Source organism: Halichoerus grypus, chromosome 3 (assembly GCF_964656455.1).
Source record: "Halichoerus grypus chromosome 3, mHalGry1.hap1.1, whole genome shotgun sequence".
Lineage (NCBI taxonomy): Eukaryota > Metazoa > Chordata > Mammalia > Carnivora > Phocidae > Halichoerus > Halichoerus grypus.
The window spans coordinates 70,189,273-70,201,628 of NC_135714.1; the positions used below are offsets into that span (position 1 = coordinate 70,189,273).

Consider the following 12,356-nt stretch of genomic DNA (forward strand, 5'->3'; position numbering starts at 1 on the left):
TTTTTTTTTTTTACTATAGTTCCTTTTGTTTATACACTAAGGCCAGTATAAATCTTGGAATTTCCATGAAAGAAATGGCATTAAATAAACAAATTGAGGAGTTAAATTCTCACCAGTGAAGCAAACCAGTAAAGCCCTGTACTGCTGGTTTAGTGGGGGCGTGCCAATTTGATCTTTATTCTTTCTGTCACTAATTTTCAGTTTTTGTTTTTTTGTTTTTTTTGAAATGTAAAACAGACTTTTTATTAAACATAGAAAACATTTTTCAAGTGCAGGAAGTTGACAGCACTTAATAAATACAATACTTAATGTTTCAAGTTTTTCTTAATTTTTCCTTATTTCTTAATTCAAGTTAGTTAGCATATAGTGTAATACTAGTTTCAGGAGTAGAATTTAGTGATTCATCACTTACATATAACAGTGTTGATCACAACAAGTGCCCTCCTTAATACCCATCCCCCATCTAGCCACCCCTCACCCACCTCCCCACCAGCAACCTTCAGTTTGTTCTCTACAGTCAAGAGTGTTTTATGGTTTGCCTCCCTCTCTGTTTTTATCTTATTTTATTTTTCTTTCCCTTCCCCTATGTTCATCTGTTTGGTTTCTTAAATTCCACAAGAGTGAAATCATATGGTATTTGTCTTTCTCTGACAGACTTATTTCACTTGGCATAATATCCTCTAGTTCCATCCACGTTGTTGCAAATGGCAAGATTTCATTCTTTTTGATGGCTGAGTAAGACTCCATTTTATATATACATTTGTGTGTGTGTGTGTGTACACACACACACCACATCTTTATCCATTCATCAGTCATTGGACATCTGGGCTCTCTCCATAATTTGGCTTATTGTAGATAACACTGCTATAAATAGGGTACGTGTGCCCCTTTGAATCAGTATTTTTTAATCCTTTGGGTAAATATCTAGTAGTGTATATGTTGGATCATAGGGTAGTTAGTTCTATTTTTAACTTTTTGAGGAACCTCCCTACTGTCACTGATTTTCTGAGCCTGGCTTTCTCTGGAAAAAATAGTTTAGAACAAAGTTATTTTTAAAAAGTTAGCAGCCCCACGCCATCTTTCTTTGCTGATATGTTACCATCTCCTTATACTCCTCTTGCATCTTTGCTGTTTTTCTTTTTGAACATATCAAGTTGAAGGCATTAGCAGAAACTACAAACTTGGATATGTGTTAATTGGTTGCTCTTATAACACATGGTCCATATGGCAAGTGTAGAGAAAAGGTGGGGGTGCTCATCACAGTCTCTGAGGAGCTGGCTGTGTTCCAGGGAGGAGAGCATTCCGTGACACCGCGTGCCTTCAGGTTTAGGTGACCACCAGTATTTGAGCTCATTCATGTTTCTACTTGCCCTTTAAGGGACTCTGAAATTTTATCCTCCCTGGCCCAGGGATAGCCTTGTACACTTAACCCTGACTTCCAAATGAGATTGGATAATCTGTTTGGCTCTAAAATACGTAAGACGATTATTGTTAGACATAAGTTCTAAGATGCCCCTTAAACCATGTTTCCTATTGCTTATAAGATAAACTTCCACACACGCAAAGAAATTTGTGTCTGCATCATTCTAGGTGTGTAGGAAAATCTCCTTCTCATGAAAATCACATAATTGTACACCCATAACAAGGGGACGATGTGCTTACTGCCTTGGTTTGAATGTGTAGTTTAAGACTTTGAGAGAGTAGTCTTAATAAGATTGTTTTCTTTTTCCTACTAAATTTTTGCTAAAAGAAATTTTGCAGTAGGTCAGAGCCAACAGGCTTTGGTTATCATTTTGAGCTCCTTAGTTCTCACGCTTTTCCCTAGCCATAATTAAGACAGTGGAGGAAAGTTGAGGTAGAGAATATGGTTGAGAAACTAAACAGTTAAGTCTGTCTGAGGCCTAACATTGACCATGCTCTTCTACAGACAGACAAGGTTGGGAAGGCTTTTAAGTACTTGGAGGCCGCCTTGTCCCTTATTGAGTGTGGGATTGCCACGGAGTCGGAAAGCTCGGCATCCAAGTCGGCTTACTCGGTGTACTCGGAAAGCGCGGACCTCATTAAGTAAGTGCCACGTCATTTTGCCATCTTGCTACGTGCTTCTCCTTCCTCACCTTTTGTTGTTTGAATCCACTCGAATTTAGTAGGAAGACAACTTAATAAAGGGGAGCCTTAAAAAAAAAGTTACTGATCCAGGACCGTTTCTTGGGCCCGAAACGAAAATTGTATTCTAGATGATGTGATAAAACGGAGGGACCGGGTCCAGCTCCATCCTTCTGCCAAGTGCACCGTGAAATGCCAGACCGTTCAGGGAGAGCCTGGTTTTTCCAGTTTGGCTGTCTTGTCAGATGCACTGGTAGCTCCGTGTCCGCTCCCTTTGTCTGTGTTTGGGCAGGGGACGCCGGGAGGACACGCGTCTACGTGGTTTCCAGCAGGTAACAGGCCAGAGAAGAGACATGTCCTTGTCTGCTTTGCTGAATGGCCTGTATTACTGCTCTAAAGCCTGGGGTTTTCTTCTGCGTGGTTTTCATGTCTTCACATCTTCAGGAAAATCAACATAAAACCAAGACAAACCTAATAAGATATCTTTGTGCCTGGGATTTTCTAACTGCCTTTGGTTAACCTGATGTATTTTTATATTTTCCTATAGATTTATAATGTCGTTAAAATCCTTTTCAGACGCCTCAACTCCACAAGAGAAAATATTTGCTGTTTTATGGTGTGTACTTTTTTTGTCCTTGTCTAAATAGTATTTGCTTTTGCATCTTTTGCTGTTATAAAAAAGATTTTGAAATTTGTTTTCTTAACATGGGAATTAATAATGAAAGGCAGAACAATAACAGAAAGTAGGATGCGTGGTCAAGAGGTTAATCCCGCTGATAGTTATTTTTTATGAAAGACATCTACTGCCATTTTACTGTTGACTCAGTAGATGCTTTGGTCTCATGACTTAAATGATATTCTTGTGTATTTGTGTTTTTCCACCAATATTTACTTTGGGGGGAGGGACAGAGGGAGAGGGAGAGAGAGAACCTTAAGCAGGCTCCACGCTCAGTGTCAGCTTGATCTCAGGACCCTGACGTCATGACCTGAGCCGAAATCAAGAGTGGGATGCTCAACCGACTGAGCCACCCAGGAGCCCCTTTATGCCTTATCTACTTTTGATGATAATGTGAACAGTACAGTAAGATTCTTAAGATGTTCTCCTCATGTAGATGAGGAAAACCCAGCGTGTTCCTTAGACTATGAAAGGTTAATTAGATGGCTTTGTGTAGTAGTGATACTCGTGTCTACGAAGTAATTCTTCACTTTAACTTCTGTTTATGTTCATAGCATGCGTTGCCAGTCCATTTTGAACATGGCGATGTTTCGTTGTAAAAAAGATACAGCAATAAAGTATTCTCGTGCTCTTAACGAACACTTCAGCAGTTTTTTCAAAGTTGCCCAGGCACCTTCTCCATGCATTGCAAGGTAATGAAAAGTCTGATTTAAATAATTCTTAAGATCAAGTTATCTCTTTATTTAGCTCTTGCTTTTGCAACCATTTGTATGACTTTGGCTTTCCAAAAATTGTGTACATCTGTGGGCTGATTTGCTCCTTAAATTATTAGCATATTTCTACCTTTTTGAGGAATAGGTATAAGTCAAGGTGTTTGCTGAGTAAGTAACATAAAAAGATAATTACAAAGAATATAGGGTCAAAATTTTAGAGCTTTGAGGATCTTCAGATACGCCTAACAACACAAAACAAAGGCAGAGCCAATCAGAGCCGAAGTCTTTTCTCCATCTACGTGACCTGTTGTCTTGGCATTTCAGTAAACAAGAACTTTCCAGAACCGAATGCCCTTATCTAGGATCCATGACAGTAATATTAAGAATGAAAACTATCTCTAGCTGACTCCTGCCTCCTTTGTGAACTGAAGGTGTTCATCTGTGCCATAAGGTGTTGAAAAACAGAATTTTTGTGCAGGTGTTGTTAAGGTGAAGTTAGAATTTTCTTCCCTGTAGTACTTACCTAGCATTTTTTTTTTTTTAATTTGGTTATACTCCTTGAAAAGTTCCCCGTTCTGATAAGTTTTGCTATTTTAAGAATATCACCTAGAAGATTGCCCCATTTCTAGCACATTCAAGAGAAAAGAGTCCCATATGGCCTCTCTTAAAAAAAAAAAAAAGTCCTGATTGAGAAGTAACTTTTTACCTCTGAAAATTTTCATGACTCTCACCTCAGATGTTAATTCTAAGTTAGTAAATTGTCAGTCACATTATTTTAAATAACTCCTTCACCATTTGTCCAGCCACTCTACAGCAAGCACCTTCTTTGTACCAAACCTTGTTTTTAGGTACAGGGGATAAAGCAGTATACGAAGCAGACAAGAATTTCTGCCCTCATGGAGCTGCCACTCTAGTCCTTCACAGTGTACATTCTGCGGGGGACACTTGGGGTCCCTGCAGCCCCCCGAGGGCAGATGGACCCAATCATGAGGCTCCTGCTGTTTGACCCATCTTTCCATTACTTTTTATATCTAAGTGTTTTCCTCGTGTTTCTCACTTGAGGCCCATCAAGGCCCTTGTTAACTTGCATGTGCAGGTGTATAGCCAGAAGGAGAGTAGAGAGAAGACTGCATCCCCTGATGCGCAGTACCTCTTTCCCAGTCTCCTTGGAGGCTGTCCTGTATTCATCTAGTCATTGATTCAGTAGATACTTGGGAAGAGCCTACTCTCTGTGTTAAGTGCTAGAAATGCAAAGATTCATAAGAAATGGTCCCAGCCTTCAAGGAAGGAAAAGGAATAGACAGAAGGGTATAATGGGATGTGAGAAATGCAATGGATAAATTCATAGGTAAATGCAAAGAGACCAGTTCAGGTGGTGGCCAAAGGGAGGCCATGCTGTCTCCCTGGCGTCCAGAAGAGGGCCAAGTGTGGAGTGGGTGCTCGGTCAATGTTTGACTGGTTGAGAGAGTGAATATATAGGAGATTAGAACTGTCTTCCCAGGGAAACACTGTTTTGGTGGAAGTTAGAACTGAGGGTGGGGGAGGAAGGGATTTCAGGCCGAGCGAGTAGACTGTGTAAATGGAGCAAGCACGTTCGGAATATAGATGTGCCCACCTGATTCTGGGTCCAGCGAAGGACGCCTTGCGTCCGTCCAGCTACTTACTTTCTCTGTTTGGTGGCCCCATTTTGTTGTGTGCCATTAAGTAAATTCCCCAAATCCTGAAGGTGAAGGGTGTCTCTGATCTTGTAGAAGTGATTTTCATCTTGGCTAGTGCACCCCGATCTTTGTAACTTGGACTGCAGTCCCAGAGACAAGAAGTCCGTAATCTGCGGGGTTAAGGTGATGAACTGGTTCTCTTCTTTGTCCCGCCTCCCAGAAGCACAGGCACACCGTCCCCTCTCTCTCCAATGCCTTCTCCTGCCAGCTCCGTTGGCTCCCAGTCAAGTGCTAGCAGCGGAGGGAGCAGCGGCATGCCTGTCACCATCCAAAACATGACGTCGTCTTATGTCACCATTACATCCCATGTCCTTACCGCCTTCGATCTTTGGGAGCAGGCTGAGGTCCTGACGAGGAAGAATAAAGGTAAAAGGCTCTGTGGTGGTAATTCCCGGGGCGTGGGGATCTGGAGGGAGTGCCATTGTTGGTTTGTATTTTATGTTCAGTGTTCTGAAGACAAGGGAGTGTGGAGCTATTTGCTGTCCTCCCTCCGCCTCCCGACCCAGCCGCAGTTCTTGCTTGAGCCCTGTGGCACGGAACCAGGCTTCCGTGACCGGATCTCCGCAAAATTAAAGTAGAAGTGGTTGCGGCGCCTTGCCCTCCAGACGTTCCGGCATCATCGTTTCAGCCCGAGCTGAAGTGCCGGCGAGAGGGCAAGGCTCGTGAAGACGGGAGGGGACCGGCTGTCTGCGCACAACCCCTGTGTACGAGAGGTAGTGTGACCTAAGTAGCGAGTCGCACGCTTGTTTTCAGTATCTGTTGAGAAAGACGGTCAGCAGCAGTCTAAGAAGCGTGGCATAGCAGACAGTCCTGAGGCGGCTTTGAGAGGAAGACACCCGGGAGAGAGCCGAGGCCTAGGCGGTGGTGGAGCGCGGGCCGTCAGAGGGACTGCCCGTGGGCGCCCAGCGAGCGCTGAGTAAAAGCGGCCCTGCCCCTGCCCCCGGATGCCGCTCCGGATTCTTTCCTGGCTCTAGGGACGGCAGTGGCCAGCTAGCTGTAGCCACTTACTTTTCTCATAGCCTCTTAGAATTTTACTTTCTTTCTTAGCAAACTAATGATGCTTTTCACCTGTTGGGGGTTTTTTGTTTTGTTTTGTTTTGATTCAGCCCCCCACTGGCCCGGTAGTACAGGTTGGGTATCTTCCAGCACGTGCCCTGTGCCAGGCGTGATGGAGTCAGCTCGGGAACCGGCTCAGGGCCCAGCCTGGCGCCCAGCGGAGGGGTGTGCAGAACTAGCGAGCCATTAACGGGACTAGATGGCGGTTTTTGGCTGTGACGAAGCACAGAACATTGTGGGGATACAGTTGCTGGAACTTTGACTTTTTATGTTTCCGTTTTTATTTTTGTGTGTGCAAATGTGTTCACTTGGTTTTGGTTTTGCTTTGTTTGCAGAGTTTTTTGCTCAGCTCAGCACAAGTGTGTGTGCCTTGGCCCTCAACAGCAGTTTGATGGATCTGGTGCACTATACAAGACAGGGTTTTCAGCGGCTAAAACAAGCAACCAAAACACCTTAACGGAGGCCCAAGTTGATTTGATGGCTTGGGAACTTTTTTGCACATTGAAAGCCTCAAAAACAGTTCAGACGTTTGTCTCATCAAGACACCAAACTCGAGAAGAGAAGCACCATGAGATGGCCAGGACATTTGTCCGCTTAAACTTCCAAGAACTTATGTGATCGTTGGTGGGACATGGTGGTTATACAGAAGCGGAGAGGAGGAGGCTGGCCTCAGAGATGATCTTGCCTTTCCTAACTGAAGGACAGAAGTGCAATGTAGACTACGTGGGCGTATGAGTGGTCTAGAAACATTTCCGTACTTTTTTTAACCAGCAGGATGCAAATGGCAGATGAAATGAGGAGAAGCAGTTTCAGCTCTGAGAGCAAGTTCATGTCATTTCAGTAGCCACCCTAGTCTATTCCCAGAAGGAAATTTTTTAAACAATGAATTTTGGTGTAGGGTTTTGTGGATGATTTTTTTTTTCTTTTAAGTTTTGGGGGAAATATTTGTTTAGTAACTTCTAACGGTCATCTATAAAGCGTAAGTTGTGAAGGACTCCACTGTACCCCACTTTCTGCCCGTGAACAGTGGCTTTGATAATACCAAGTATTGTCACAATTTATAAAATTGAAGGCAACTCCCCCACACCCCCCACGCCCCTGTTGCCTGGAGTACCGCGCGTTCACCCCACTTCTGGTTTCTCCGTCACTGCTGGGAGTCAGCCTAAGTCCGAGCAGTGGAGGGAGGAGCTGCTGCCCACGGGGACGCCATCTTGAGATCGCATGCACGATGGAGGACGTGGCGGTGTCATCCCCACCCCCTGCTTCAGCGAAAGGCAGTCACCATTGACTATATTCTGAATTTTCTACATTGGGGAAGAAGGGAACCAACATTTATACCCGACCAGATGGCTAAAGTGCTTTTTAATTTTTGTTTAAGTAGAGCTGGAATTTGAGGTGCTGATCTGTGGTCTACAGTTATGTGGTAACTCATGTTGTCTAACCAACTCAGAATTTTGTCAGCAAACAAAGAAAAATGAAATCTACTTCTTAGAGAGGCTATATTTTTCTGCTACAGATTATTTTATATTTATAGCAAAAGTAGACTTTCTGAGCCCTTGATTGTCTAGGGTAAGTCAGCTCCCTAAGAGGATGTGGAGATTTGGGTGGTTAATTAGACTTAAAAAAAAAAAAAAAAAAAAAAAAGTCACCACATGCCTTCACTCCAAAGTGTTCTCAGTCAACTAGATTTGATTGGATTGAAGAACCGTGGCCTTCCCATATGTTGTTATTGCCATATTCTAGACGTTAAATCAAGTTCATAGGGAATGACCTAAAATGAAAGAACACAGTTAAAATTCCCACATAACCATAAGCACAGATTTTTTTCTTATTGAAACTTTGAAGGCTATTGGAAGCATTATTTTGAGTGCAGTGTTTTTAAAAGCCAATTCTTGATATCCCTTTTAGAAGTAGAATTTGCACATGTATTAAAATTGAGGAGTGAGTGTTATCGCTACCATTGGTTCATTTTTTTCTCTCCCTTTATCCCATTCTGCCCCTCTACATTTTGTTTCCTACCCAGAACATTTGTCATTTTCATATTATTAGTGAAGAAGGGAGTGCCATCTTTATAAGGAAGAGGTCGAAGGTCCATACAAGGAATGTAAGAACTCGGTGATTTGGTCAATACATAAAGGGATGTGTAGAGGATGGGAGTGATGATGATTTCTCACGTATGAATTGTTCGTGTGAAGCTGTTCCTTCAGTGTCTTAGCCAGCCTGTTCTTTGTTATCAGTAGCTAGTTCAGAGGTTTGTTACCTCATGTTTAGGTGAAAGCCAGAGAGTTACAGCAGTACTAATATCTGAGCATGAGGACTGCATGTGTGGTCTTGATGGACCGATTTCATTCGCTGATGTTCTAAAGCAAGGCCATTTAACAAAACCTTTTGTTAAATGAGCAGTAATTGTCTGTTGGGTTGTGGCATCGTGCCCATCTCTTGTATGTGTGAAACAAGACACCAGATTCAGGTTTCTGTGATTATTTAATGTCCTTTTCCCGCTTATTCACTTGGCCTTCTCTGCCCCTTTGCCCCACCATTCCCCAGTACAAGTCACCTGTCAGTTTGGGAGGCTGTCTTTTTCGGACAGGTTCTGATCTATGCAGATGTGTTGGAGTGTGTGTGTGTGTGTGTGTGTTCTGTCAGTGAGCGACACTGCTCCTGTGACTGAAGACATCTCGGCGTCGATTGCTCAGCCACTTCTGAAAAAAAAAAAAACTGATTGCTTTTTCAGTGGCCTTATTCTTCGTGTGTAGTGTTTTTCTCCCCTGACCTTTATATTAAGAATTTATTTGTCCCTTGAAAAACTAATCAATTTGCAGAGATCAATTTGTAGTATTTTGAACATGGGATATTTCCGATTCTTACTGCCTTGTACCTAAAAGAGGATTCCCAGTGGCTACTTTTTAAATAGAGTATGTGAAAAATAGTGGCTGATGAATCCTTAATGTTCATAAGGTCTTTTTTCCTGTTACAGTTGTATATAGAAATCTAAAGAATTTTAAAAATCACTGCACTTTTTCACTGCATGCTTAAATTCCCAAAGGCAGAATTTGTACTGAGGTAGATCATTGAAAGGACTAGATTATAAAATGAGACAAATAACAAAGCATCTTAAGGAGTGAAAATTGAGTGTAAAATCTTGCCTTTGGCACTACAGTTTTGTGTGTGTGTGTGTGTGTGTGTGTGTCTTTACTAGGAAATGGAAGAACACTGTTTTACTTTTTAAAATGTTGAATGTTTCTGTCATTTCTGGAGATAATTAAAATGTGAATCACTGAACTTGAGATTTTAGCCAGACTAGGGGCCCTGCTAAAGGATGAAAAACACTTCACTGAAATTTACCTAATGACACTGGGTTAAGAATGTGAAAACATTCACCACATGTGAGCTGCGGTGAAGAAGCGAGGGTCCAGGGGGTGTATTATCAGGACGAGAGCTGCAATAGCATGACTTCTAGGATATACTCAGTGCTGAATGATACTGAATGAATCAGAATTTTTCTTTTTTTAAATAAAAGGATCTTTATTTTATAGATCTGTTTTGACCAAGATATTTAGCTTTTTCCCCTAGACAAATTAGAACACATTTATATCCTTTGATTCCAGATCCCAGGCTTTTGAGAAGCTAAGAGTTGACCCCTTTCTGGCTGAAAACTTGCCTTAATTGGTACCTTAAATATTCATGTCAGTAGAACCAGGAGCTTACTATTTTGTTAGGATTCCTGTCCAATAATTTTTAGAAGCAAAAAGATGAACCATTATGTCCTTCAAAATGAACAGCTTTTTATCTGATATAGAAAGGAGATGTGCGTGTGTTGTACGCATACATACGCATTCACACACACACAGCCTATGAGGCTGGTTGAATTAGATGTATTCATTGTGCCTTTGTTGACCAAACCTAATTTTGAAATAATACTAATTTGGGATAATGCTGTATTTATTTTGATACGGCTTTAAGACATGTTAATGTGGGTCTTGTACCTTTTGTTCTTCTGCTTCATGAAGTTTGAGGCATATTTATTCATCTTCAGGTAAATGAATCAAATAAGGCTTGATTCCGTACCTCCCACCACAGATTCTACTTTTTTCTTAAGGATTTATTTTCCCAGACACTACACAAATTTTTGAAAAACGTTGCCACTTCTTCTACTACAGTCTTTACCATCAATTACCAGTATTTCAGTTTTGCGGGGATATTTGGGCTTCTTTTAGAAACACAAATGCAGAGATTTGCTCACTGGAAAGTGAGTTGTGTATGGGGCTACGGAGGCGAGTCAGGATTATGGCGGTACTTCTTTGTTCCCTTTCTGTAGCGGGTTGTCTCTTCTGATTGTTTTTGGTCCTATTGAGAATTGATGAATATAAGGTTTTTCCTGTGCCTTTTCATCTTTTGTCCTTTTGTTTGCTGGAGGTTGAGTGGCAGAATTACATGGTGTTGGGGATCTTCCTTCAAACATTGCAAGGGGTATTTGTACCATATAAACCTCCAATATGCAATCCAGTCGTGTTGGTTTCTCGGTGACTAAGAATGATGACCACTGGCCATGTTCTTTAGTTCTTACGATGAGCTGGCAAGCACCACCTATCTACTTAAGGGGGCTGTGGACTTCCTGTTGTCCTAGGGAAGTCACACAATGTTCCACTGTGCAACAGATCTCAACAGGTACTGTGATGGGTAGAAAAGTGCCTGTATTTCTCTACCCACAAGGGCAGGAAGGAAACCTACAGCTCCCTGTGAGCCTAGATAATACTCTCTCGGCCTGCAAGGACAAGGGAATAAGACCACTGGCAGCAAGGCTGGCCAAGCTGCACTGGTGAGACCAGGCGGTGGCCGACCTAAGGAAGATAACGTGCTTTGCTTATAAAAGTAGATGTTTAAGTGATGCTTAACACAGGCAGTATTAACTTCGCCTTTTGTTCAGGCCATCAACATGTATTGTTAAAATTACTGCACGTTCCCCCTCAGATATCAAGTATACACTGTTCATGTTGGTGTGTGTGTGTGTGTGTGTGTTTATAGGTATGTGTCCCAAATCTTTTTTGTCTTTTTCTGAATGTGATCATGTTTTGGATGATACCTGAGCAGGGTTGCCTTTTTTTATTTATTACCATTATATATTATATTATATTATATATTTGTTGCTTTCTTATAACTTTAGAGGAAGTCAAATCTTGGTATTAAAATTGTTTAAAAAAGGAATAAATTGCCCAGTTGATAAATGATCACTGGTCTATCTAAAATACGAATTTGTCTCTAGTTCTTGTGGAATAATGTGCCAGCTGTCTAGTCCACACAGTGAGTTTGTACGTAGGCTAGGGAAGCAGGGATGCTCTCAGCGGGAAGATGTGCAACACAAGTAAGGGGGACGCCATGTATTGTATCTACTTCAGCAATGGAACTGCAACTTGGGGCTTTTGTGAATAAAATTTAGCTGCCTTGTATAGTCCTTTGAAAGAGACATATGTGATCTGTGAGAATTATAGTTTTCTTTTTTTAGAAGAAAAATTTGCAAAAGATCTTTCCAAAGATAACGTGCCACAGATCTTTTGTTTGTTGTTCTCTGTAATGAGGATTAATTGCTGTTTAAAAAGACATGTAATTGACTTGTTAATCTTCAAATTCTTTCCTTTTCACAAGAGGATCGAGCTGTAAAAAAAAAAAAAATAAAAATTTAGAGAAATCATTGGGGCTGAATCCATGCTTTCATTTTGCCTGAATAAAGTAATTCCTAAAATTGCTATATATAATTACCACTTAGCCAAGAAGAGTCTGACACGGTGGAATGACATGCCCTTGTTCACAATATGTATTTATTGTTGAAATGGGAAAAGAAGTGTGGGCAGAGGGAAGCTCATCCTTCTCTTTCTTTGGTTTATTTTTAAGAACTTCAGTCACACGAATTACCCTTCACCAGTGTGGCATCTTCTCTGACATTAAGGGCCAGGGGCAACGGTGACCTTAATTTGCCTGTTTTCAATGTTTGTTGAGTGGACAGATCTGTAGAATGTTGGTGTTGAAAGGTTTTGAAAGGCCATCTGGTCTCTCCTCCCTTTGCTACTCTGAAAGAACTCATGTTCTACCTCA

General features: G+C 41.6%; 1 protein-coding gene across 18 annotated transcripts in view; it reads left to right on the forward strand.

Moving 5' to 3' along the window:
- The window catches only part of AFF1 (ALF transcription elongation factor 1), a 238,085-nt gene extending 226,130 nt beyond the window's left edge, over positions 1-11,955 (forward strand). For 15 of the 18 annotated variants that reach the window (XM_078068916.1, XM_078068915.1, XM_078068917.1 and 12 more), the window contains 5 exons: positions 1,928-2,064; positions 2,651-2,719; positions 3,334-3,471; positions 5,371-5,576; positions 6,602-11,955. In XM_078068916.1, the coding sequence (XP_077925042.1) occupies positions 1,928-2,064; positions 2,651-2,719; positions 3,334-3,471; positions 5,371-5,576; positions 6,602-6,723 (672 nt within the window). In that variant the 3' untranslated portion in view covers positions 6,724-11,955. Of the gene's footprint in view, positions 1-1,927; positions 2,065-2,650; positions 2,720-3,333; positions 3,472-5,370; positions 5,577-6,601 lie in introns of those variants that run through there. The other 3 variants (XM_078068922.1, XR_013446404.1, XR_013446405.1) reach the window with 3 other exon arrangements.
- The last annotated feature ends 401 nt before the right edge of the window (positions 11,956-12,356 follow it).